Below are 27,705 nucleotides of genomic sequence, written 5' to 3' on the forward strand. Positions count from 1 at the left end.
CACCTGCTGTTATCAAGAAGAATCACCGAAGGAAAGAGAAACACAAGAACTACAACTGACTTCAGCCACAGCTGAAGATGAAATCAACTGAAAAAAAAGAAGACATTAAATCTCTCAAGATCTGATTAAACAGCATCAGACTGACCAGATTGACTTTATTTCTTTCAGACTTCTAGAGAAGCTCTTATTGAGAATTAACTGAGGTTTAGATGCTTTATTGTTTTGTTTGAAATCACCATCAAAGAGACCAGTGTTTCCTTTTGTTGAGCTCTTGACCCTTGACATTTTGGTGTTAATATTGCACTGGTTGCTTTAATTGTGTGATTGCATTATTAAGTTTATTGATTTGTTTATGTTAAAACTATGTAATCTAAATGGATGGAAAATTGTTATGCAATTGAATTACATAAAATGTAAATTTAGACCAAATAATTTTTTTGAGTGTACTTGTGGAATTGTTCACAGACAGCACACACAGTGTTCAGCTAATAAACATCCCCATCGCAGGCCGACAGAATTTGCATTTTTAATTGTGCGGGAGCGGCGCGTGAATCACCCATTCTCTTTATTTATCTGATCTCCTTCAAATTCCTTCACGTTCTCTATAAGGCTATGTTTCACTTGGGTAAAGTTGGTTTTATATTCGCACATTCACAACATTCACACATTTCCGCGTTCAATAACTTTCTAATTATACGTGCAATAAAGTTATTTTTTGCAAATTCTAATCAGCGACATCATTGTCAACCTACTACATTTTTTTCAATATCGATCAAAATGGGCAAGTATTGTTTTAATGTCATATGTTTTTAATGTCGCATACTTGCGAATGTCCAATGTAGTGTGCTTAACAAAGTAATTGAATGCAATAGTCAGAATGTGCGAATATAAAACCAACTTTACCCAAGTCTATGTTTACACTAGTGCGTTTCTTTTTAAAATGAAAACGCACTTAACAGGGCCTTAGTGATTTGATTGTAAGATTTGATTGTATTTTATTGATAAGATGTCCTTGATTGCTGTGAAAGGCCCCTACCTAGGCTATTATTAGTTGTAGGCGTACAGCAGTAGTATTCATTGTGCTTTTGTTTCTTTAGCATCTCTTAAGAGTATTGCTCTCGGTGGGTGTTCACACGGATCCGGTCCTCGGACTGAAGCTGCTGTATAAAAGGTGTCTGCCAGGAACCCGCTCCGTCCAGAAGAAGTGTGTCCCGGCTCACGGAGTCCAAGCTTCAGGTAACCAGCCTCCTATACCTGCCGAGATCAGAAAATTAGTTACTAAAACATTATATTGAGCTAAATATGATGTATTATATTCAGTGGAGGTAATGAATACCTGCAATCATGCGCCGACATTCAGACCTACAAAGCTACAGTACTGTTAAAAGTTTTAGGCACTTGTGTTAAAATGACGGGATGATGAGCAGATCAGATCTCTGTGTGGAGCACAAACATCTCACTGGATTATTACAGTTATGGCTAAATCAATGATATTTCCTCCTGACACACGACAGCAAAAGATAGAAATAACTGTCTTGTTTGTGCTTAGGTTCGCTCCAGGCCTCTAGCATCACCGTGGGTCTCCGTCTCCTGATCTCCATTTGGGTCTCCACCGGTGCCGCAGAAACTGGGTATACAGTGCATAGGGCGCCGTTTTGCTGAAATTATTCTGTGAAAATCTTTTTTTTTAAATGTTATAAATAATAAAAAGCTTAGTTGTTAAAGTTAATGTAATGAAAAATTTTTATTTAATGGTTTTTAGCATTTTTAATAAGTTCAAAAAATTATTTATTATAAACTGTATATCAACTACTCACCATTCAATATTCACAGTCACGTGACCAAAATGAGAGGCGGGAGAAGTTCAAAGGAGAGGAAAATCAAAAACTGAGGAATGAGCAACACATAAGTAATGAACTAAAAGAAACTGGTGAGCTTACCCTATTTTTATTTTTATAGTCATGATGTCATTCAACATTTAACGTTGTTGCCTAAGAGGGTATCTTTTCTGAGTATCTCTATTGCTCAAAATAAATTAATGAATAAAATCATGACATGTTTGTGAATGGGTGTTTGATTTACATTTGAGAGGAACTGAGAAGATTATTAATAAGTATATAGGCTAAATTAGCCACCTTTCACCGAAAATTGCTGTTTTGAATTCAAAATATGGGTCATTTGTGTGAAGTAGATATGAGACACTAGGGTAAATATGGTAAATGAGACGGTGATCCTCTGGTGCTATCTAGTGGTCACACTGAGAATATCATGATATTCATTTTAATATTTGTATTTCTTCCAGGTGGCAGAAATCAGAACTCTTTCACCGCCAAAGAAAAGTTTATGAGAAAAGTTGTCAGCCAACGCCAGCATTTTTATGATTTTCACTAAAATGTCATGACCTCCAGAATATTTTGTTGTATGAATATCTGAATATGCAATACATCAAAATAAATGACAGACCCTCTATTTTTAAACAAAAAAAAAAAAGAAATCTGTTTTATTCCAGGTTCAAGCATTCTTTTTTTATCAACACTTGAATATAGGCAGGTTTCATGAAAAAAAGCAACATTTTGAGCAAAAAGCTGAGAAAATCACATTTTTGTCAAATACTGCATCTGGGGGCGTATTACAGAAAGATCCTAGCTTTAAAATCGTATCTTATCTGTTTGGTAATCATGGTGATTTCAGTTAGGACCACATTTAGGACAAAAGCTATTACAGAACAGCATTTTATCTTATCTTAATTACAGATAGGAAGGGGGTCTTACAACTTGACAAAAGATCCTAAAAACTCTTAACTTCAGGGCGACCCCACCGCTGTCCTAACTTCATAATTATCTGAAAGCTAAAGGAAAAACCGCTTCAGTTACACACTTTCATTAGATCGTGTAGGACAATGACATTAAATCTGTTAATAATTTAAAATGAAGAACGGATATGTTTAGGTGAAGACTCTTGGAGGACCCTGAAGATGTTACATTTTGATGACAAAACACTTATAAGTATGATATGCACGTGTTTGGCGGGCTTATAATACCACGTACATATGATACCAGGGTTTCCACTGGGTCTTAAAAAGTCTTACATTGTACAAGAAAGTCTTAATTATGATTTCAAGAGGTCTTAAATTTGGAGATCAGAATTGCGATTTGGCTGAATTTGAAGATTAAACTTCAAAAGGCTACAATTTCATGAAATAAACACGAGCGCTGCACGTTCAGAGTCCGGTGCTGCACTGCTTTGTGTTCTGCCGTTACCGGGAAACCGTTATATTTCCGCCGAACGCGACACCTGCTGGCAAGAATGAATCAGTTAACATCGGTTATAGTGCTCGTACTAGTGCCTTCTTTCACTGCACGATTCTATTAAAATGCATTTAGAATGATCACATAATTTAAGATATGTGTGCAGAAAATGTATAGCCTATATTTATATCATAGTTAATATCACACGAAGAGTGCTGTTTTTTCTCCAAAAGTCAGCATGATTACAAATGTGATCTTGTTTATTGTACTGTTGCATAAAATCAATAAGTTAATATTAAGAGACTTACATTTTAGACACCATATTTCCTGTTTTTGTGCTATTTCGACAACAAAAATCATTGCAACCAGCTGCAGCACTGTTTTGCGTCTCTGAGCGTCCTGAATGAATCAACCGTTTAAATGATTCGGTTCAATCGCAATGACTCACTTATTAACAGTGACTTACTGCCACCTACTGGCCGTTTTAATTTCACATTTAAAGTTTCAAAGTTTAAAATTTCATTTTTTAAAAATAGTTTCAAACATCAGTTTTCAACGGTTTATGTGTCAAATATCAAAACATTATTTATGCATTTGTAACTGTGCAGGTTAGCATTCTGTGTCCCTCTGAGCTGCATTAAACTGTGTGTAAATACATCTAAATGCCTCTTCAGATGCTTTGCAAAGATACATTTTGTTAATATTGATTTCATTTGCTTGGTAACAGCCCAAATGCAAGAATGTGACTCAAAAGATGATGCAGACTTTTAGAAAAAAATGGCTTAAAGGTAAAAAATACCCATAAAACTTATTGCAAAAGATTAATTTCTACCACTGCTGTGAACTGAGCAGACAGAATATGAAGAATATAAAAAAATACAAATAAAATTCAGGAGTCAGCTGTCCACGGTAATCTTTAAGATACCAGCACAATAACACACTCAGCAAAATATCGTCTAATTATCATCGCTAAAATCCTATAAAAAATCAAGATATAATACTTTGTCAATATCGCACACCCCTAATTCATGTTATTTTATTTATATAATAATTTTATTGATAATAATTGTTTAAATCAATATTATAATTAATACTTTTAACTTATCCATTTTCTTAAAAATGGTTTAAAGCCTCAAATGTAAAATTGATCATTTTATAAAAGTTTTTGTGAAAACTTGTATCTGAATTGTAAATTATGCTTTTTACTGTCATTTTACAGTTTAATATGGTACTATAGACATTGCCTTACCCCGCTCATACGGTATTAATTTTATTTGTGCAGGTCTGAAAAAGTCTTAAATTTGAGCTTAAAAATCCTGCAGAAACCCTGGATACGAAACTTATTGGCGTGCATATGATAAGCATCTACCCCACAACCCTAATCCTACCCATTTAGGGTGACCAGACGTCCCATTTTTCCCGGGACAGTCCCGTATTTCAGCTCTATTTTTAGTGTCCCGACTTATTTTGAAAAAATCATGATTTCTTTAGTAGAAGTGTTCTGTCACGCGAGAACAGCCTAATCAAAGGTAGCCAAGCTCCTCACAGAACAAAATTACCATCCAATCACAATTCGTTATCAATTAACTTGCAGTATTACGTTCATTCGGTCTTAAAGGGACAGCAGCCTAATTAAATACCTGTCTGTCTCATTAATGTTAATCAAACAACAAAAGATTAAATAAAGGTTAAATGAATGTATACATTACAAAAATATTATGTATTATATTATCTAATATAATGTATTAGAAAAACGAGTTTATTTAATTTGTATCTATTGTATTTGTCTTATGGTTCGTAATTTGCTTCATTTTTTATATAAAAAATAACTATGTAAGTGTGTGTGTATGTGTGTGTATATATATATATATATGCCCACACACACACACACACACACACAATTTAGATATCATGAAATAAAATTTCTCATATCGTGGTAAGCGTTCTTTAAAGTCTTTATTCTGTTCTGTTTAGGCTCCATTTTCAAGAGTAAATTCAATATAAGTACTCAATTTAAGCTTGTACTATTTAAAGTTTGAACTTTAAGTATATTTTACTTGGAATTTTTGTTATTTTTACGAAGATTGTTGAAGTAAATATCAAAGTCATGATCCTGTTGTTCCCATCATGCACTCAAAAATGTAGCTGTAGGCCTCTTGGCAGCCTCCGTGACCAGTTTTCTTCTCATCTTTCCATCAATTTTGGAGGGACGTCCAGTGCTTGGTAATATCACTGTTGCACCATATTTTCTCCACTTGATGATGACCGTCTTCACTGTGTTCTATGGTATATCTAATGCCTTGGAAATCCTTTAGTACCCTTCTCCTGACTGATATCTTTTAACAATGAGATCTCTCTGATGCTTTGGAAGCTCTCTGTGGTCCATGGGTTTTTCTGTAAGATGTCACTAAGAAAATGTCAGGAAAAGCTACTAGAACAGCTGAACTTTATTTGGGTTTAATGAGAGGCACTTTAAATGATGGCAGGTGTGCACTGACTCCTAATTAACATGAGCTTGACTGTGATCGCTTAATTCTGAACACAGCCACATCCTTCGTTATAAGAGGGTGTGCACACTTATGCAACCACATTATTTTAGTTTTTTATTTTTACTCCACCTTTCCTAAAAGATTTGTTTGTTTTTTTTATTTAGTTGTACAGGTTATAGTTTACATTAAAGGTGGAATACACTTCACCACAACAGTAACCCCCAAAAACACATACCGGAAACTCTTTTAAGTACAAACATAAAAGAGCATAAAATAACATTTTATTTGAATATTTACTCTCCTTATCCAGCCCCATGCAAAGCATGATGGGAAGTGGAAATCTTGTTCCTAGATCATTTATGTATCTTAACTCAAATGGATTAAGTAAGGTGGTTGAAAATAATTGTGTTAGGTTAACTTGATTTAAGTAAACTGAACAAGCACCAAATGCTATTTTGACCTACATTTAGTTGAACCAAAGCATAACTGTTTCAAGTCAGTTTACCACAATGCAACTGTGTTTGAACGAGAAATCTAATACAATGGTGTTAAATTAAAATGAATTGTTTAAATAAACAGCATCATAAAATACTTTTTTTGAGTGCACTTGGGAATGATTTTTTTAATTTATTTTTTTGCTATGTTGTTTGAATAAAGTTTACAAACCGTGACTGAGTGAAATGTACTTGAGTATTGCAGGGTAAACTTAAAATATTTAAGTAGAAATTACTCATCAAACCACAACTGGCCACGTTAAATTTACTTATCTACTTTGCTAATTTTACATAACTTAGATAAGTAGATTTGACTTAATTACATACTTAAATTTTATGGAAGTAATTTAATTCCTAAAAGATTTGCATGTGAAAGGTAAGAGTTGTGCAAGGGTTCATAAGACTGCAAATGTAAATTAAATCTGCATGCCCAAGAAAAGATTTGTAAAGGCTCAAATCAAGATTCAAGCGCAAGAAAAAAAGATTAGCAGCATTTGACTTTTTCTGCAAGTGTAATTCATGTATTGTGGAACTGCAGCTTCATGCTAAAGCAAAATAAATATGATCTGTATTCCTCCGCTTTCCATTTCTCCGCGCTTACACTTTTGGCATGTTCTTTTCACCAAAATACGGTCAAAAGCACTGCAAGCTTGTGAACACTGATTTGCAAGCGAAAACAACAGTTTAAAGAACTGAAAAACGGATTGACTGCGTAGAACCAATCTGTACGTGTAAAAAAAACAAACTGTCAAATGTCTAAACGACTTGTTGTGTATGTAGCACAAAAAGTTCCCAAAATAATCCGATATGTACTAACAGCTCTGTCTTTCTGTCTGTCACTCGCTGAGTTTTGCAAGCATGAGGGGGCGGGTCCACCACCTTTTGTAGCCAATCAAATGAGACTCTCGCTGACTCTCCATTTACTCTTATCTGATTGGTTCAATAAACATATCATTAGCCAAGACATTTTCCTTCATTTAGTTCAGGAACATTCTCACTGCCGGAATGGTACTTTTAATGTACACATACAGTAAAAAAAAAAAATTAAAAATAAATAAATGCCAACTTAATTAAAACATGATATTTTATAAATTGTGTGTGCTTCTCATGCAGATTATCTTGTGTCCCAAAAGGTGTTAACTCGATCAATACAAATTCCAATTGTTGGTTCCTGTCTCCATTTCGGGGGATGTTTGTCTTGGGCTGAGTACTTAAGGAAATTTTGCAAGATCAGGGCAATTGACCATATGCACGATTACTTCCTGGTTTTAGATAAGCCAGCTCAGTCATTTCCGGTCAACTGTACTGTGCCGAAAGAGGAACGTCCTTTGCTCGGTTTCTCTACATAATCCATTAACAATTTGGAGAACATTTTTATTTGTCTAAGAGGACCAAATATCCACATATACTGTTTCAGGAATGACAAAAGCGAATGTTAAATTTACGCGAGTGAATTCGTTAAATCATGCGGCGAGTCATTGCTATGATTGACAGCAGCAACGGAATGAATCACCTGACGAGCCGATGTCAAAATAGAGCTGTGCATTAAGTGATTCAGACTAAATTCAGACTAACAAAACTACAGCAGCAAGGCTGTGTTGGATAAAACTTTAAAAAATGTAGTTATTAAATTAAATCTAATCATTTCAAAATATTGAATGCATTATTGAACACCAATTTATTTATTTTGTATTTAGGTATTTAAATAATTCAGGATTATAGGCTGTCCTCTGGCCTTATTTCTTTAAATGACAAGTGACTTTGTGACTTCCTGCACTTGCTATAGGCTACTTTATACTTCAGTGCGATAAAGTACTAAATTTGTTGTAATATTTATTTTATAATAAATCAGAAGACGTGAAAAAAACTAGGCAGTTGAAACGGCAGCTGCAGCTAATGATTGATCCTATTCTGCCATCTCCGGGTTATAACGATAATTTCATTTTCTTCTTAAAAAGTCTTTATTTTTCGCCGAGACACGTTATTGGCACAATTCTTCATGTCGTCTTCATGAATGAAAAGTGAACCTTTAATAATGGGAATTTTACCACACAGAGTTGAGAAATAATAAAAGCTTTAAAATTTTATAAGATTTTAAAAATGTGTTCATGGCTATGAAGGTGAGATATTGATTATCAAGAACACCATTAAGACGTCGTTTAAGAGATTAGCCTAACTGATTAAACAGTTACGATAGTGTTTATTTGTCAGCATGTACAAATGTACAGTTAAGCATCTGGGTACTTTCCTGGGATTACAAGACTCTGCATATAAAATTATATGTTCCTTAATAACATGAAACTGTTAATGCCGCTGTCATTATTTACGGTGTTGCAATTATTTTTTTTCTCAGTTTCTGATAAGAATGAGGCAGGAGAGGTTTCTGTGAGAGTCTCTACCTATATATAGCACATATAAAATGAGCTTCACCGGAAGATTGCGAGCTGGCTTATCTTTATCCGGAAGTTCTAAAAAGCGCTTCGTGCATATGGTCAATTCTGCAGCCAGAATGAGCCCATATATGAAGTGGGTCCACTATGGGCTATTATTTTCTCAAGTAGATTAAGTGAAGGCGTATGTTACCGCAAATCTGCATCCAGGGTTAGTACAGACTAGATCTCAGGTTAGATGGAGCACGGAGCACATCAGGTGAGATTATAGATTCCTGACTAACTGCTTGACTTTAGTTAAGTTGTTATGCAGTTACATTAACTATGGGGGGCTAGACAAAATACTATTGAAATATTTCATAGTACTACACTGTAAAAAATTGCTGTAAAATTTACAGTAAGTTACTGGCAATTTTGGTTGCCAGTAAGACTGTAAATTTACAAGAGTACTGTAAATCAATAATTACAATTGTAGTGTAAAAATACAGCAAACTCTTGCATGCTGTAAAATTGTTATGATGGTGTGTAAACATTTGGTAAACTTATTTCATTTGATTCTACTAAGAAGGAACATTTCTTGATATAAAACTGCAAACACTTAATTTATAATAGTAAAGTTACTAAAAACATGACTTTAACTCAAACCGTTGCAGTTTATCATCAGCTATAGCACACATGCATGTGGTAAAGCACTTAACAAAGAGATCATCACTGTATCAGCAACTCTACAGTTACTGTCTTTAAATAAAGCAGCAGAACATCAGTGTTTGTGGCTCATCATTGACTGAAGCACAGGCTCTACTCTCCACCACAATGGTGACCCACAAAACTAAATTAAACTAACAGATCTCTCTTGTGCAAAATAATACAGTTCAGTTAAATATTTACTCTCCTTATAGATAACACCTGCTGTTAACAAGCAGAATCACTGAATGAAAGAGAAACAAGAACTACAACTGACTTCAGCCACAGCCTTAGATGAACTCAACTGAAATACAAGACATCATTAAATCTCTCAAGATCTGATTAAACAACTCCACAAACAGCATTACCAGCTTCACACATTACAATTTGACTTTATTTCTGTCATATGTCTATAAAAATTATTTGAGAATTAACAGAAGTTTAGTTGTTTTATTGAAAACGTTTAGTTTGACCTCACCATTGTGGCGGTCAGGGTTTGCTTTAGTTGGGCTCTTGACCATCAAACTTTAATCTTAGCTTTTTTCTGGCTGCTGTAACTGTGTTTGTAAAGCACATTTGTTATAGCATGAGAAGCCAGGAAAATGTGTGATTACGTGCTTGTGATTGACTATTGATAATGATGTAATCAGTATCTAGTGGCTTGATTCACTGATCTCATTCAGAGGCTGATCTTTAAAGACATGGTGTGGATTTTTTCAGTTGTTAGTTTGGTGTTGTTTACAGCTGCTATATGACCCTGAATGAGATGGCAAACTGCTACTGAAAAATGTCTTATACACAAAACTTTTAGTACTACGGCAGCAATTAAACACACACAGACATCAAGAATCAGTGTATGAATCTCAACAACAGTGACGATCAAAAGCTTAATGCTGCAATGCATGCTGGGTACCAGCACAGTACAAAAGTCACCCATGAATCCCAGCATGCATTGCGGCATGAATAAATTATGCCGCTGAATTGTCCACTTATTGTCTTTAATTCTTACTATGTGCTTTTATTTTTTATTTTTTTTGTGTTGAGTTTTAGTAGCATGTTTTGTGATGTTCAGAGTTGATCTGTTTATTTATTTTGTTGATTGTCACCATTGTTGAGATTCATACACTGATTCTTGATGACTGTGTTTGTCTAGTTGCTGCCGTAGCACTAAAAGTTTTGTGCATAAGACATTTTTAGTAGCAGTTTGTCTCACTCAGGGTCATTTAGCAGCTGTAAACAACACCAAACTAACAACTGAAAAATCCACACCATGTCTTTAAAGATCAGCCTCTGAATGAGATCCACTAGATAATGATTACATCATTATCAATCATCAAAAGCACGTAATCACACATTTTTCTGGGTTTTCATGCTATAACAAATGTGTTTAACAAACAAAGTTACAGCAGCCAGAAAAAAGCTAAGATTAAAGTTTGATGGTCAAGAGCTCAACTAAAGCAAACCCTGACTGCCACAATGGTGAGGTCAAACTAAACGTTTTCAATAAAACAACTAAACTTCTGTTAATTCTCAAATGATTTTCATAGACATATGACAGAAATAAAGTCACATTGTAATGTGTGAAGCTGGTAATGCTGTTTGTGGTGTTGTTTAATCAGATCTTGAGAGATTTAATGATCTCTTGTATTTCAGCTGAGTTCATCTAAGGCTGTGGCTGAAGTCAGTTGTAGTTCTTGTTTCTCTTTCATTCAGTGATTCTGCTTGTTAACAGCAGGTGTTATCTATAAGGAGAGTAAATATTTAACTGAACTGTATTAATTTGCACAAGAGAGATCTGTTAGTTTAATGTAGTTTTGTGGATCACCATTGTGCTGGAGAGTAGAGGCTGTGCTTCAGTCAATGATGAGCCACAAACACTGATGTTCTGCTGCTTTATTTAAAGACAGTAACTGTAGAGTTGCTGATACAGTGATGATCTCTTTGTTAAGTGCTTTACCACATGCATGTGTGCTATAGCTGATGATAAACTGCAATGATTTGAGTTAAAGTCATGTTTTTAGTAACTTTGCTATTACAAATTAAGTGTTTGCAGTTTTATATTAACAAATGTTCCTTCTCAGTAGAATCAAATGAAATAAGTTTACCAAATGTTTACACACCATCATAACAATTTTACAGCATGCAAGAGTTTGCTGTATTTTTACAGTACAATTGTAATTATTGATTTACAGTACTCTTGTAAATGTACAGTCTTACTGGCAACCAAAATTGCCAGTAAGTTACTGTAAATTTTACAGCAATTTTTTACAGTGTACCCTTACCAAAAAGTAGCATATACTTCAAGTTTATTTTTACTTAAGTAAAGTTCAAGTATACTTTTAAGTATACTTTAAGTATAACAGTAGTAAACTTTGAGTACACAACTAGTTTACAACAATGTTTTTAGCTTGTACTACAATTATACTAAAAGTGAACTTATAGGTATACTGATAGTTTACTAATTAAATACTTGTAGTAGCATTTTTAGTACACTTTGAAGTATAGTCTCAGTAAACTACTAGTTTAGTAGTTTTATTCTGCAAGTATACTCGTAATTTTTTTTAAAGTGAACTTTACATCATACTTTAAGTATACTACTATGTCCCTATTTAGGTATTAATTTGTATATATTTCGTTATATGAATATCTGAACATACAAAACATCAAAAGAAAGAACAGAGCATCTGCTTGTAAACAAAAACATTTTATTCTAGCTTCGTGCATTCTTTTTTTAAACACTTGAATGTGGGTAAGTTTCATAAATAAAAAATAAATAACATTTTGAACAAAAAGCTGAAAGAAGAATATGAATTGGATTAAGAATGATAATCAAAACTTCGATCAACACCGCAAAGCCTGACAGTCGCTATTACCTTTTCATTGGTGACATTTTATTCCATAATGTTTTATGTCTGATGATCGTGTTAGATTACACGTGGAAGTATCTGTTATTATTATTATCTGCTATTATTAATTCAATAATATATTCAATATATATATATATATACAGTGGGGCAAAAAAGTATTTAGTCAGCCACCAATTGTGCAAGTTCTCCCACTTAAAAAGATGAGAGAGGCCTGTAATTTTCATCATAGGTATACCTCAACTATGAGAGACAAAATGAGAAAAAAATATCCAGAAAATCACATTGTAGGATTTTTAAAGAATTTATTTGCAAATTATGGTGGAAAATAAGTATTTGGTCAATAAGAAAATTTCATCTCAATACTTTGTTATTAGATTAGATTAGATTCAACTTTATTGTCATTACACAAGTACAGGTACAGGGCAACGATATGCAGTTTAGGTCTAACCAGAAGTGCAATAGCAGCAAGTGCAGGATATACAATGGTTGAATAAGTGCAGGACAAGGATATGTACTGAATATATGTATAAATATATATAGAAAGATGGTTATTACTATAAACAGAATTTACAGGTGATATGTACTATCAATATAATATATATACAGATGGCTATTACTATAAACAAGGTGTAAAAGTGCAGTGGAAGTGATTGCATATTACAATTAGACATACGGTGCAAAATGTTAATGTAAACATTGATAATGTAAACAACAGTCGGCAGTGCAAATGAGCATAATCCAATTTAGGTATGGTAGTGTAAGATACAAAAGTAAACAGTTGTTACTGTAATAAAAATTTACATTCAGTAGTGCAAATAAGGCAGATGTGAGGTAGGAGAGAAGAGTTAATAATATATGAGGAAGTGGATCAACGGGGGTTAGAGTTCAGTAAAGAGACAGCTCTGGGGAAGAAACTGTTCTTTAGTCTGCTGGTCCTGGTCCGGAGGCACCTGAAACGCCTGCCGGAGGGCAGGAGAGAAAACAGTCTGTGGGCTGGGTGAGAGGAGTCCTTAAGGATGCTGCGAGCTCGATGCAGACAGCGTTTCCTCTGGATGTGTTCGATGGCAGGTAGTGGAGTCCCTGTGATGCGCTGGGCAGTTTTCACCACCCGCTGCAGTGCCTTGCGCTCCGCAACAGAGCAGCTCCCATACCATACTGTGACACAGTTGGTCAGGATGCTTTCTATTGCGCAGCGATAGAAGTTCACCAGTATAGCAGAGGAGAGCTGATTCTTCCTCACTGTCCTCAGAAAGAAGAGGCGCTGGTGAGCCTTCTTGACCAGGCTGGAGGTGTTGGTTTTCCACAACATGTCCGCCGAGATGTGGATCCCCAGGAACTTGAAACTGGAGACACGCTCAACAGCCATTCCATTGATGTGGATGGTGTCGTGTGTGCCTCTTGACTCCTTCCTGAAGTCCACGATGAGCTCCTTCGTTTTGGTGGTGTTGAGGAGCAGGTTATTTTCAGTGCACCATGTGGCCAGGTGCTGGATCTCCTCCCTATAGGCAGTCTCATCGTTGTTACTGATGAGGCCAATCACCGTGGTGTCGTCTGCAAACTTGACGATGGAATTAGATCCATACACAGGCTTGCAGTCGGAGGTGAAGAGGGAGTAGAGAAACGGGCTTAGCACACAGCCCTGTGGTACACCAGTGTTAAGTGTGATGGATGTGGAGCAGGTGAATCCTGATCGAACATTCTGGGGTCTGTTGGTCAGGAAGTCCAAAATCCAGTTGCACATTAAGGTATTGATGCCCAGGTCTCCAAGTTTGGCTATTAACTTGGTTGGGATGACAGTGTTGAATGCTGAGCTGAAGTCAACAAACAGCATACGTGCATAAGTGTTCTTATTGTCCAGGTGAGTGAGCACAGAGTGCAGTGCCATGGAAACTGCATCCTCTGTGCTCCTATTGCTACGGTAGGCAAACTGGTGTGAGTCCAATGTGGATGGTAGAGAGTCTTTTAGGTGTTCCAGGACCAGCCGCTCAAAGCACTTCATGACGATGGGTGTGAGTGCTACAGGGCGGTAGTCATTAGGGCATCTCGGGCTAGAGTGTTTTGGCATTTTGTTCTTTGGATGCAACTCAGCATTCTTTCTCCTCCAAACACGACAAGTTGAGTTTTTACCAAAAAGTTCTATTTTGGTTTCATCTGACCATATGACATTCTCCCAATCCTCTTCTGGATCATCCAAATGCTCTCCAGCAAACTTCAGATGGGCCGGACATGTACTGGCTTAAGCAGGGGGACACGTCTGGCACTGCAGGATTTGAGTCCTGGCGGCGCAGTGTGTTACTGATGGTAGCCTTTGTTACTTTGGTCCCAGCTCTCTGCAGGTCATTCACTAGGTCCCCGTGTGGTTCTGGGATTTTTGCTCACAGTTCTTGTGATCATTTTGACCCCACGGGTGAGATCTTGCGTGGAGCCCCAGATGGAGGGAGATTATCAGTGGTCTTGTATGTCTTCCATTTTCTAATAATTGCTCCCACAGTTGATTTCTTCACACCAAGCTGCTTACCTATTGCAGATTCAGTCTTCTCAGCCTGGTGCAGGTCTACAATTGTGTTTCTGGTGTCCTTTGACAGCTCTTTGGTCTTGGCCATGGTGGAGTTTGGAGTTGGACTGTTTGAGGTTGTGGACAGGTGTCTTTTATACTGATAACGAGTTCAAACAGATGCCATTAATACAGGTAACGAGTGGAGGACAGAGGAGCCTCTTAAAGAAGAAGTTACAGGTCTGTGAGAGCCAGAAATCTTGCTTGTTTGTAGGTGACCAAATACTTATTTTACCGAGGAATTTAACAATTAATTCTTTAAAAATCCTACAATGTGATTTTCTGGATTTTTTTTTCTCATTTTGTCTCTCATAGTTGAGGGATACCTATGATGAAAATTACAGGCCTCTCTCATCTTTTTAAGTGGGAGAACTTGCACAATTGGTGGCTGACTAAATACTTTTTTGCCCCACTGCATATATATATATATATATACATAGAATATATTATTGAATTAATATTACAATTAATTTGCTCCGCAATAATTTAATAGTCTGTCCTTACTGTGATAAGGGATCAAGATCATCTACAATATTCCAATATTCTGTGTTCTATAAGTCAAAGACATTATTTATATTATCAGTAGATAACACAGATGTTTACTTGCACATGCGCTACAAATCATCTCTGTGCTGCTTGCCCTGAAATACCTCTTTTGTACAATATCATGTACAGTATTTATGTAAAAATGCTTGTATAGTTTGTCTTAAAATTGTGTATATAGTCAAATATTTATATAGTTAGATTACTGCTCTCAGTAAGTTATGTATAGGCTCATAATCATTTCATACTTCTATTGTTGTATGTTTATATTTATGTTTAATTATGTACAGTAGCACCATTTTGTTGCACTATATGTCCACGCATGTAACGGAATGACAATAAACATGACTTGACTTGACGCAGGAAAAGAAAGTTCAACACTCTTCAGCAATAAAAAATAAAATAAACCACAAATGTTATATTTATGTAAAGTGATTTTTGTTTGCTAGCACGGTTGAATTGGATCATCGAAGGTCAGCAGCAAAGTCATTGGTTAATAATTAGTGCTGTCAGACGATTAATCACATCCAAAATAAAGGTTTTTGTTCAGACATGTACTGTGTATATTTATTATGTATATATGAATACACACACATGCATGTTCATATTTCAGAAAAATCTATTGCTTATATATTAAATATATTTATATATAAATTATATGCATATAAAAGTATAGTTAGGTCCATATACACTATATTGCCAAAAGTATTGGCACCCCTTCTAATGAACAGGTTTGACTACTTCAGTAATTTCCATGAGTACAAATCTTAATGTTTAAGCATATAATGATATTCTAGGTAATTGTGTGCTTCTAATTTTAAAGCAACAGTTTGGACAGGACCCTTTTCTATTCTAACATGACAATGCCTCTGTGTATAGAAATAACTGATTTGAGTCAGTGTGGAAGAACTTGACTGGTATGCAGAAAGCCAAGTCCTAATCCAAGCTGAACACCTCTGCTGTGACTTTAAATGCAGATCTTGAGCCAAAAACCCATCACCAAACACCAATGACTTGTACATACACTATATGGACAAAAGTATTGGCACCCCCTTCTTTAGAACAGAAAAAGGCACTTCCAAAACTGTGGCAACAAAGATGGAAACATAATTTATGTATTTAAAAATTGTATTTCCATCAACAGAGGAAATTACAATTACATTATATATCAATGATTTTCCATCTGTTTGTCCAGTCATGACGGTTTTTCTCAATTGCTTAAACACATTTCTTGAAATTATGCCTCTTTTTTGCGAAACTCTAAACATGAATCCATAACTCAATTCCCCAAACTTCCTATATTCAGGTCAAAATGAAGCTCTCCACTCAAAACAACTCAATCTCGCTGAAAAAACATTATTATGATGTGCACAAGTGACTCGATGATGTGGAGGTTGAACAAGTAGTTTTGAGAATTTCATTTCTGATCTGAGAAATGCACCAAAGCCACTGAGAAAAACTGTACGTGCAGCCTTCTGCATTTCAGTACAGTAACTGTCATACAAATTATTGTCATAGTTTACAGCAGGTAATACTAACAGAGTGCAGTGTTATATTGACAACATGACAAGCATTTTGATCTTGTTTGTGAACAACGACACAAGGACTTTTCATTCTGATGGCACTGATATGTTCATTGGCATAAATACTTGCTTTTGAGAAATGAACTAAAGATTTTGAGTAAGTTACAGGCTTTTGCAGGTAATCCATTGTGTGGTGCTGTTTCTTCGTATTGTTTTGAGAAATGCACATTCTTCTTTGCAAATATTAAGGACGATTCGAGAAATGCACCAAAGCGACTGTGAAAAACTGTATTATGTATGCCATATATCCATTTCAAAAGTACACATTCACACACTACTGTATGTAGGAGATTGATTAAAAAAGACTGGATATGATTCAGTTACACTTTTACTAGTGGTCTGACCAGAAAATAAAATTAATACAACCTGTGTGTATTTTTTATTTCTATTGTGAAATAGAAAAGAAAAAGAAATATGGGCACAAAGGCGAAAATAAAAATGAGAAAGTCCACTGTCAGAATAAAAAACTGAAGGCTGTCTTGAAAGGTTTACACATTACTGGTTAAATAATTGCTATGGAAATGTTGTACTTTGCTGAATAAAAATAAAGAATCTGTATGTTTGTGATATTCAGACGCGCACAGAACAACACTCAAGCAAATAAAAGCACATCTCCTGTTAAGCATGTATATATTTATTTATTTGTTTGTTGAAATATTTAAAGTTTTGTAATATTTCCCCAGAAAAATGTAAACTTCTCCATATTCACAAAAAGAAAGACATTTCTGTTTATCAATCATTGGCAATAAAATGAAATTCATAATTACAATAATAATCATATTTGAATATAATATCTTTATAATAATAATAATATGAACATTCAAAACATCACTCCATATTCAGAGATGCTCCACTCTAGAATCAACAAATCTCTCGCACATTCGAGAATATTTCCATGGGTAAATATATAAATATATACATCCTACGCTCCTGAATCGGGTCGGAGGGTCAAGGGTCAATGCTATGGCTTGTCCGTGTCTATGGCTAAATTTGCGGCTGGGTCCCGCGGCGAGGACCATTCGTTTCATCATGAAGACAAACTCATAGCAGTAAGAGCTAGTGTGCTACACAATGGGGAAAAGATACACGATCACAATCTGTCGTAGCATAATTGACCCCTATACACAAACGCTGGCTGATATGATCGCAAAATTGCGCCAAAAGTGGTGAGAAACGGCGTATCGATACAGAACCGGTCCAAAAACGCCCTGGCGTTATCGAATGCGACGCGCTCCGCCTCCGAACCGCATCGCGTGTAAATGTGACCGCTCGTGTTCAGCCAATCAGAGCGCGCTAGGGGAACTGTAGGCACAGAAACACTGTTCATTATCATTATTTTTTCATAACTAGTAGTACCTGAAATGCAGACGAAAGTAATACTTTGAACAGAAAAAAGTAAATAAAGACAAAAGTAATCGACTAAAGCCCCAGCAAAGCAGCTACTGGCGTATATGAGTATCATCCATCAAACACCAAGAAAAGAGAAAAACTCAACCGACTTAAAATGAGAGAAACTTTCCATCGGTAAATCTGGACTCTATGTACAGAAATCAGCAGCCGACCTCGCCGGATGACGTCAGTGCTCGAGTGTGTGTGTGTGTGTGTGTGTGTGTGAGTGAGTGTGTGTGAATAATGCACAAGCGCTGTTCTCAAACCTAGTGAGCCGCACTGACCACTAAAGCTCCTCACAGACTCAAAGAAGCAGAAAATCACACCAAATATCAGATCAAATACTATTTTATGAAAAACATTAATAGACATTTGTAGGGAAGCACCATTATGGAATTTCTGTCAACATGTCATGCTAACCTCGTTAGAAATATAATAATAATAATAATATAAAATGAGACCGGTCCCAACAGCACAAAGAAACACTTTACCATTTCAATTAATCTAAGAAATTCATGAAAGGCAACTTTAAAATTTGCTTTATTTTTTCCCAAATTAAATTTTTTGGATTCCATTTAAGGTTAAATGAATCCCTATGAAATCTATTTAATATCGCCCTTTTTTTCACAAATTCTAAACCTCTTCTTGATTATGCTTTAATGATTAAACTATAAATCCAATAAATTGAATTCATAAAACATAAACAATTTAATTCATTTGAACAATAATAGGGCCTTATGATTTTTTTCTCTGCAATTCCCTTTTAATGGTTAAATTACATTTTAGTAATAAAAAAAACATGCATAATTATGTAACTTATACAATTGACCATCAATTTATTAAAAGTAAAAAAAAAAAAAAATTTTTTTACGGCCCTCTGAAATCCATTTAAGTTTTTAAATTAGATTAAATTAAGATTTTAAATTAAATTAGATTTATTTTCAATTTAATAATCAAAAAGTCTAAGTTAATTTGAATAATAATAAGGCCTAAGAAAATGTGTTTATGATTTAATACAAATTTACTAACAAAAACAACAGTAATCAAATGAAGGCATAAACCCTAAAAATTTAATTAATCTTTTAATTCGTCAATCGAAAATGAATAATTCCTTTTATTTTTTGGTACACAAAGTGCCGCAAAATGAGATTTACTGTTAAAATGATAACACACCCGTGTAAGAAAAATTCTGGGATATTCCCTAAAAACTAAAGTTTAATAATTGAATTATTACTTTCAGAAGTACATTCCATTGTGCAATAGTAATATATTTGTCACAATTTCAAGTTAATCTGAAGTTTGAATATAAAATAGAGTTACTGAATAATAATGTATCAGTATCATACACGTTTAGACTTTCCACTGCGTCGTAAAACACTGTCTCTCAATGCATTGTGGGACGTGTGAAGCATCGGATCGGGCGGCTCACTAGGGTCTGAAGAGAGCTTCAGTGGATGATCTTAGCTCGGTCGCGTCTCAAACCGCGTCATCCGGGTGTTTGGCACAAACACACACCAGCACTAAACGAACACGTCCGCTCGCTCTCCACCATCAAAGCACCACAAAACCCAGAAAACAGCAAAGCCACGACCGCTCTTCCTCTCTTGGGTCCACGATGCGAAGCGAGCGAGTCACATGACCGTCTCTGTCAGAACACGTGATCATGGAACAAACCGAGTGTCCGACTCACTCGTCTAGTCTTTTTTTGCCCTGTTGTTCTTGATGGAGCTCTTTAGGCACGGAGAGGAGAGCCCGCCCCGCCCACTCAGGACAGGAAGGGGCGGGGTTCTGAGCGGCACGCCGATGTCTGATTGGCTCAGAATGAATCAAGCCCCTCAAAACATCATTTGAAAAAAAACAAGATTCGTTATTGAGTCATTATTAGGAAGTTGAGGCTGCAACTGATCAAACACACACACACACACACACACACTCACGTACACAAACACACTCCTGCAGTAAAGAGAGAGAGAGAGAGAGAGAGAGAGAGAGGCAGGGGATGATGGGAAGAGAATGAGAGCGTATAAAGTCGTCTCTCTCTCTCCGTCCGTCTGTCTGCGTCTTTTTCTTTGTGCTATCGGTGTGATTGTTTCGGCCTCAAGATGCTGATTGTCGTCCATTTGGCTCAAAAAAATTCAGAGGAAAGAGAGAAAGACAGCAGGAGAGAGAGAGAGAGAGACACACACCTGAGGAATATATAGTTATATATCACTTATATACATATATATATACTCTCAGCGTGTGTGAGAAAGAGAGAGAGAAAGAAAGAGAGAGAGTTTGTCCAGTTTGAGTTGGTCGTCCTGCTCAGGCTCCGCCTCTCTCTTCTCTCTCAGCCAATCATCAGACACTCCTGGGTTGAGGTTCAACCAATCACAGGTCCGCTAGTCCTGCACGGGCCAATCATGTTCCAGAGTGGGCACCATAAATCGGCTGAGGGAGAAAAAGAAGCTGAGAATCAGTGACCCGATCCATTAAAACACTCTAATTCATCACAACAGCAAGAACTCAATATTTATCATACATTTAAAAATAAACTCATGTGGATAGAAAATATGACAGTGATCGCATGGAGGAGAGCAGCGTGAACGTTCAGCTAAACATCTCCTGCTGTTCAGCTGAAAAAAGAAAGTCAGCAACGTGAATAAATGGAAAGATGGGTGGATGAGACGAGTGGAAACAGACGTGGAGGATGGAACAGAAGGAATTCAAGTCATTCTCCAGCAGCCAATCACAGGCCCTCCTTCTGAGGACATGCTGCTACTGTCAGCCAATCACAGGCCCTCATTCACTGTGAGCCGTCTTCAGCTCATCACAGACATGCAGTATTCACTACAAAACACTGCACAGCATTACATGTCAATTCACTGAAAAGGCCCATTCACACAAACAACCATAATTACAACAATGACTGTAAAGCTTTAATAATGGCTCTGATAATGAAGTCCACACTCACAACTATGATGATAATGACATTGGAATATCATTGGAATCACTTTCAGAGCAATTGACAGCCAATCAGAATTCACCCTGCTTTAAAGAGCTCGAGCATTTAAAGAGACTGCAGAATAAACAGAACGTTATCGTACGCTCGACATTAATGCTTGTGTGGGACAAGTGGACAAGGGGCAAGTGAAAGAAGAGAATGTAAAATATAACTTAGTTTTTATATTCATAACATACAACCTTATTACGCAACATGACATGACCAAGAGAGTGAAGATTTCCCTGAAAACCACCATAGCAAATTTGACATTTTATACAAGAGTTAAAACGAGTAGTTAATATACATTTTAGTTCATTATTTGAATTTCAATTTATTGAAAGGATATAATGTCAACGTTAACTGTTCTTGCTCGATTTGGTTAATGAAAATAGTTCCAAACAAAGCACAAGCACAACAGTCGCGCATCTCTGAGCAACACACAGCGGTGTTTCGTTAAAACTAAATGATTCGCATTTTTGAATTTTGAATAATTTGAGTCAATGATTCAGTGGACCATTCATAAAGACTGAACGAATCGTTTGAAGGCAAGCTTCTCATTAATTAAGACAGTTTACTTTCATATTAGCTTATCTTTGCATTTTTTCCCCAACATTTCATATTTGATTATCTAAAAAAACAAACATTTTAAAACATCAAGCTCACAATATTATTTATGCTTTTATGATTTTGTAGTCTAAATGCATTTGTGCTATATTTCAGCTTCATTAAACTGTCTGTGTAAATGCATCTGAATGCCACGTCTGTTTCTTCTGTAGTAGAAAGATCGGTTTTGTTGTTACTGATTTAATTTGATTGGTAACAGCCCTATATTGTCTTATTATATTATGTGAAATTATTAATAAAATGTAAGAATGTTATATGAAAGATGTTGCATGCATTTAGGGGAAAACGCCTTTTAAACAGACCAAAAATGACCAGGAAATTAATTTAAATAAATTTTTGTATGCAGTATTAAGTCATAAAACGTAATTTCCCAACAACAAAATTGTGGCTAGTGAGCAAAAAAGTTAATGTCAAACCCTGGTTATCAATACAGTAATCACTATAGTTATCGGTATAGTTATTGCTTTATTTACTGTTACAATATCACTATAGTTATCGATGTAGTTATCACTATAGTTATTGTTACAGTTATTGCTATAATTAATGTTACAATATCACTATAGTTATCGGTATAGTTATTGCTTTATTTACTGTTACAATATCACTATAGTTATCGGTGCAGTTATCACTATAGTTATTGTTACAGTTATTGCTATAATTAATGTTACAATATCACTATAGTTATCGCAGTGGAATAATGTGCCACGCACAAGTTTACAAGTTTGCGGTTTACAGGTTTCATAGAAAGAGAAATGATGTGCGCCAGATGAGTCGCTGTAGAAACCGAATATTTCAATGGTTGCGGTCGAAATAGCTCAAATCAAGAGCCAACTCAACGTCCTCATGTAGAAGAGTGGCTTGATTAAGTGCTGGAAATAACGGATGATGGGCACAGAACGGTAACAAAACTCTGAGACATTTACAGTCACACACAGGTGTATTGTGCAAACTGTACTTCATAGCGATGTTTAGATAACTATATAAGAATTCACATGTTTACGTTTTTGGAAAATATTTAACTTACAGATCTGTTTTGAAGTTTTGCTTCAGTTTTCTATTCTATTCTATTAGTTTAAATGCTTTAGTTTGTTTTGATATTATATTATGTTAGGCCTATATTATAAACCTGATAAATAATTGACCTTGTTTTTTAATGGAGTCTCTTGCGCATCAAGGCTGTATTTATTTCAAAATACAGAACCCCCAAAATAATATTTCTAATATTGGTTTCCTATTTTAATATCTATATTTTAAAATATCATTTATTCCTGTGAAGCAAAGCTTAATTTTCAGCATGATTACTCCAGTCTTTTATCAGTATAGTTATTTTTTATAGTTATCAGTGTAGTTATTGTTATAGTTATCAGTATAATTATTGTTATAGATACTGTTTTGGTTATCGGTACAGTTATCACTATAGCTATTGTTATAGTTTTCACTATTGTTATCAGTATAGTTATCACTATAGTTCTATCATGACAACTCTCGGAGGGATTGGGATGGTAATGTACATGACAATGTTTATGTGTTTGGTCTTGGCAGAATAGATCTGCTGCTGCGGCAGAGCAAGAACCGAGACTTGCTACTGCCAATACATCCACAACATGCTGCTGTGAGCATGTAAGAAATACTGCTGCTGCACAAATAACACATATGAAAACCCCCCATATATAGCATACATGAACCACCCTGTAGCAGATCTATACAGGTGGAGCTGGGGAAGGTGGAAGGTTTCTGAGCGCGCTGCAACTGATACAGCAAACCAAGTATTTGAATGTTGAGCAGCAAGCTCATTGGCTGCCGATACAAAAAGAACCAATCAGCTGTGCCATGTGATGATGTGATAATGTCAGATTGAGTTAGACCTATTGGACTGCACCATCTAGAGTTTCATGACAGAACTCTGGATTTATCACTTCAGTTATTAGTATATTTATCACTGTAGTTAGCTATCGTTACAGATGCGCCAGTACTGGTATTGGGCGCAATACTACGCTCCTGTACTCGTTAAAATGCTCAGATACCACACAGCATGTGAACAGTGCTGTGTCCAGACAAAGAAACACCAACAACAGAACAACAGAGTGCAGAATAGAGTCTATGAAGTAGATGTATGACATTAATATAACGTTAAACATGCAACATTCACGCCTGTATAGCTGATGTGTAAGAGCTGATAAGCACGCAGAGTGGATTGAGCATGTGGTAGCACAGGTGCGTGAGCTTATCAAGCGAATATCCCTTTCTCACAGATACCATTGAATGTATCATTGACGGATTGTCTGTGGTTTGGTCCAATATGCCAAAAGCAAGTAAATAAAACAATCCAAAAGTTACTAAATTTACTTGACGGTAAGAAGAGAGAGAGCGAGTGCACTTCTGTTGCATGATCTTAATTGCTGTTTGCTCAATTAGCACATGAATAATTTGGATTAAGAATAAATTGTAAATATAAAACAATATAGATACTGGTATAGCTACTGTTATGGGTATCAGTATAGTTATCACTACAGTTATCGGTTTATTTATCACTGTAGTTATTGGTAAGTTATTACTATAGTTATCGGAATAGTTATTGCTATAGTTGTTACAGTATCACTATAGTTATCGGTATAGTTATTGTTATAGGTGTAGTTATTATTGTAGTTATCGGAATAGTTACTGTTATAGTTATCATTATAGTTGTTACAGTATCACTATAGTTATTGTTGTAGGTGTAGTTATTATTGTAGTCATCAGTATAGCTACTGTTATGGGTATCAGTATAGTTATCACTACAGTTATTGGTTTATTTATCACTGTAGTTTGGTAAGTTATTACTATAGTTATCGGAATAGTTACTGTTATAATTATTACTATAGTTGTTACAGTATCACTATAGTTACTGGTATAGTTATTGTTGTAGTTATCAGTATAGTTACTGTTATGGTTATCAGTGCAGTTATCAGCTTTTTTATCACTAGTTATTGGTAAGTTGTTACTATAGTTATCGGTATAGTTATTTGTGTTGTTATTATTATAGTTACTGTTACAGTTATCGGTTTATTTATCACTAGTTATTAGTAAGTTATAACTTACTAATAGTTACTGTTATAGTTATTCCTATAGTTGTTACAGTATCACTATAGTTATTGGTATAGTTATTGATGTAGTTATCACTACAGTTATCTGTTTATTTATCACTGTAGCTATTGGAAAGTTATTGCTATATTCATCGTTATATTAATCCCAGTCAAACTGATGTTAATAAACAGATTTAGGCCCCGATCACACCGAACGCGTTTTTTAGTTCTGAAAACGCGAGGCACACTGCACTGCCTTTTTTTTGGTGACTTGTAAAAAATTTTTATGTTGCTAGGCAACCACCAAATCAGCTGTCCTGTCAGTCTAATCAAAGGATTATAGCACGAGCGCTCTAAAATGTTTGGGTTTTGCTGTTAAGTAAACTGACATATTAGCAAAAACCTTAAAAAATCCAGCTCCGGGTAACCTGCGACAGACATTAAAAGTTTCTCCTGCATCATTGCAGTCTCCGGACTGTCTAAGCAACGGGGAAATTTGCTCACCACAACGGAAGGCCCGCCTCTCCATTCATTCGATTGGACAATGGAAAAAAACGCGATGACGTGGGGCGCTTTTCCGCTCAAGAGTTGCTTTTTTTTTCAACTTCAGGCGCTCAAATGCAAAAATGCGAGGCGCAGCAAGCGGCGAAAACGCGAGGCGCCCGGGACGCATAAAGAGCTTGCAGAACGCTCACTGCCAGCAGAAAACAATTTTAAAAGGCGCCTCTCACTGAAAAAAACACGTTCGGTGTGATCGGGGCCTTAGACTCTAGCTTCTGACTGGATGAGACGTATTCAGAGCTACTGAGAAACACACACACACACACACACACACCTACACCTGTAATGCATAGCAGATCAACTCTAGAATAATCTCTAGAATAATGTCACGTTACTGTAAACAACATACAGCAACTGTGTCTTTATGAGACACAAGCTACACAGAATCTCTTTCTTTATGATCAGCGAGGTCGTCTGCACAGAAATGTTTAGTGTTGGGTCACATGGTTCACACCGCACAGCCCCGCTCACTTCCTCTCCTCACTATCACACACACGACAGATGTGATGATGTCACGCACCAGCTCACTCTGGTGGAGTGGCATGAAGGTTACAGATGTGCATGTGACAGACCTGTTCAGTGAATATTCTGGTTTTGAGGTCAGGCATTCCACTTCCCCTCAGCTCATCCTCTACCACCATCAACCTGCAACACACATACACACACACACATTCCCAGGATGCTCTGGTAATCGCAGAGACCAAGTCGCGAGCGCGCGGCATGCGTCTGACCTGTTGATGATGCCCTTGATCTGCGAGTCTTTCTCCATCTGCTGCTGGCGCAGGCGTCTCTCGCTGTCGTCCAGACGGCTCTGGTACTGCAGCAGGATCTTACTGGTCTGCTGTTCCTGCGAATGCAGCCGCCGCTCGTACTCCTCCAGCTTACGGTGGGACATCATCAGACGCTCCTTCAGTGAGTGGATCTCCTCCTCGTACTCACGCACCTGCACAGAAAACAGCACACAGACTATAAAATGAGCATGAGGGTAAATCTAACATGTTCAGAAATTTTACAAAATAAAGCCATTACGATTTTGTATTTCTTTATGCAAAATATAATTGTAAATATTTTACATAAAAATACTTATTCCTTTTAAAATGTATTCATTATTATTTTACTAATATTGAAACATTTAATACTAAACTTTCATTACTGTAATGTTGTATAATTATGATAAATTATTTATATTGTGTATTTATAGAAAAATTTAAAGCTGATTTAGGACTGTTTTTATTACTATGTCAAATGCAAAACCAAATCTTTTGGTCCAATAAATAGTCTTCATTTTCTTTATGGAAAATATAATTTAAAATATTTTGCATATAGGAATTTATTTATTTTTAAATTTGTTAATCATTCAAAGCATTTCATTTAAATAAAGTTATTATCATTTTTTGTTGCACTGACATTATTTTTACTGATAATTAAACACAATTAATCCTTAAAGCTCTGAGTCCGAAACTTTCGTCCAAAATTTTAGCATTTTGAAAAATAAATACAATCTCACGTTGTAACAATCACGTTTACACACTGCCTCGGATCAGGTTTGATTTTCTGCGTTTTCGCATCCGTAGCATTCATTTTAATAGGAAAGGATGAAGAATACGAAAAAACGCATGTGAAAATTTCGGTCTCAGTGTGCAATGGCCTTAACTCTTATTACTGTGATGCTGAATAATTCTGATAAATTATTTGCATTACGAAGCCTTTACTTATCAAGAAATTGTCACAATGCAAAATGTCTTCATTTTTTATGCAAAATGTAATTTTAAAGGTGCTGTATGTAGGATTTTGACTCTACTAAAGCATAAAAATACCATAATATGTTTGCAGATATTTAAGAAACATGCTAAGTTAACATACTTGTTTATCTGAAAAACAATGCTACAGTCAGTTATTCTCCTTTGAAAATGTGCGTTCCGGCCCGGAATGTCTGTGTTTGTTATGGTTTGTGAAACCCGCCCACTGCTAGTTTACCCAATTGTATTTCGGCACCGCGGGTTGCCAGTTGGTGGAAAACACAGCGTATTTAATTGTATTCATCGTCATGTGCGCTCGTTTCTGTTGGTGTCGTTAATCTGGCAACCTGCGTGTGCGTCAAGTCTGAGGAGGAGGGGCCGGGTGAAAATAACCGTCTCCAATATTTTGAATTTGGACTGCAATACCTATTTCAACCACTCGGTGTCAATCCTACATACAGCACCTTTAAGTATTTTGCATAAAAATACAAATTT

The 27,705-nt window shown here is 35.9% G+C and overlaps 1 protein-coding gene and 1 long non-coding RNA gene across 7 annotated transcripts in view; one reads left to right on the plus strand and one right to left on the minus strand.

Moving 5' to 3' along the window:
- The first annotated feature begins 1,421 nt into the window (after nt 1–1,421).
- LOC131525670 (uncharacterized) lies at nt 1,422–2,405 on the plus strand. Its single transcript, XR_009267271.1, has 3 exons — nt 1,422–1,631; nt 1,834–1,930; nt 2,303–2,405. It is a non-coding gene; the product is annotated as an uncharacterized LOC131525670 (long non-coding RNA).
- A 15,065-nt stretch (nt 2,406–17,470) lies between these two features.
- Nucleotides 17,471–27,705, minus strand: part of syngap1a (synaptic Ras GTPase activating protein 1a) — an 86,002-nt gene continuing 75,767 nt past the window's right edge. For 5 of the 6 annotated variants that reach the window (XM_058753547.1, XM_058753546.1, XM_058753545.1 and 2 more), the window contains 3 exons: nt 26,203–26,414; nt 26,044–26,116; nt 17,471–20,671 (listed from right to left, as the gene is read on the minus strand). In XM_058753547.1, the coding sequence (XP_058609530.1) occupies nt 20,642–20,671; nt 26,044–26,116; nt 26,203–26,414 (315 nt within the window). In that variant the 3' untranslated portion in view covers nt 17,471–20,641. The remainder of the gene's footprint in view (nt 20,672–26,043; nt 26,117–26,202; nt 26,415–27,705) is intronic. The other variant, XM_058753548.1, reaches the window with a different exon arrangement.

Source organism: Onychostoma macrolepis, chromosome 19 (assembly GCF_012432095.1).
Source record: "Onychostoma macrolepis isolate SWU-2019 chromosome 19, ASM1243209v1, whole genome shotgun sequence".
NCBI classification, from domain to species: Eukaryota; Metazoa; Chordata; class Actinopteri; order Cypriniformes; family Cyprinidae; genus Onychostoma; species Onychostoma macrolepis.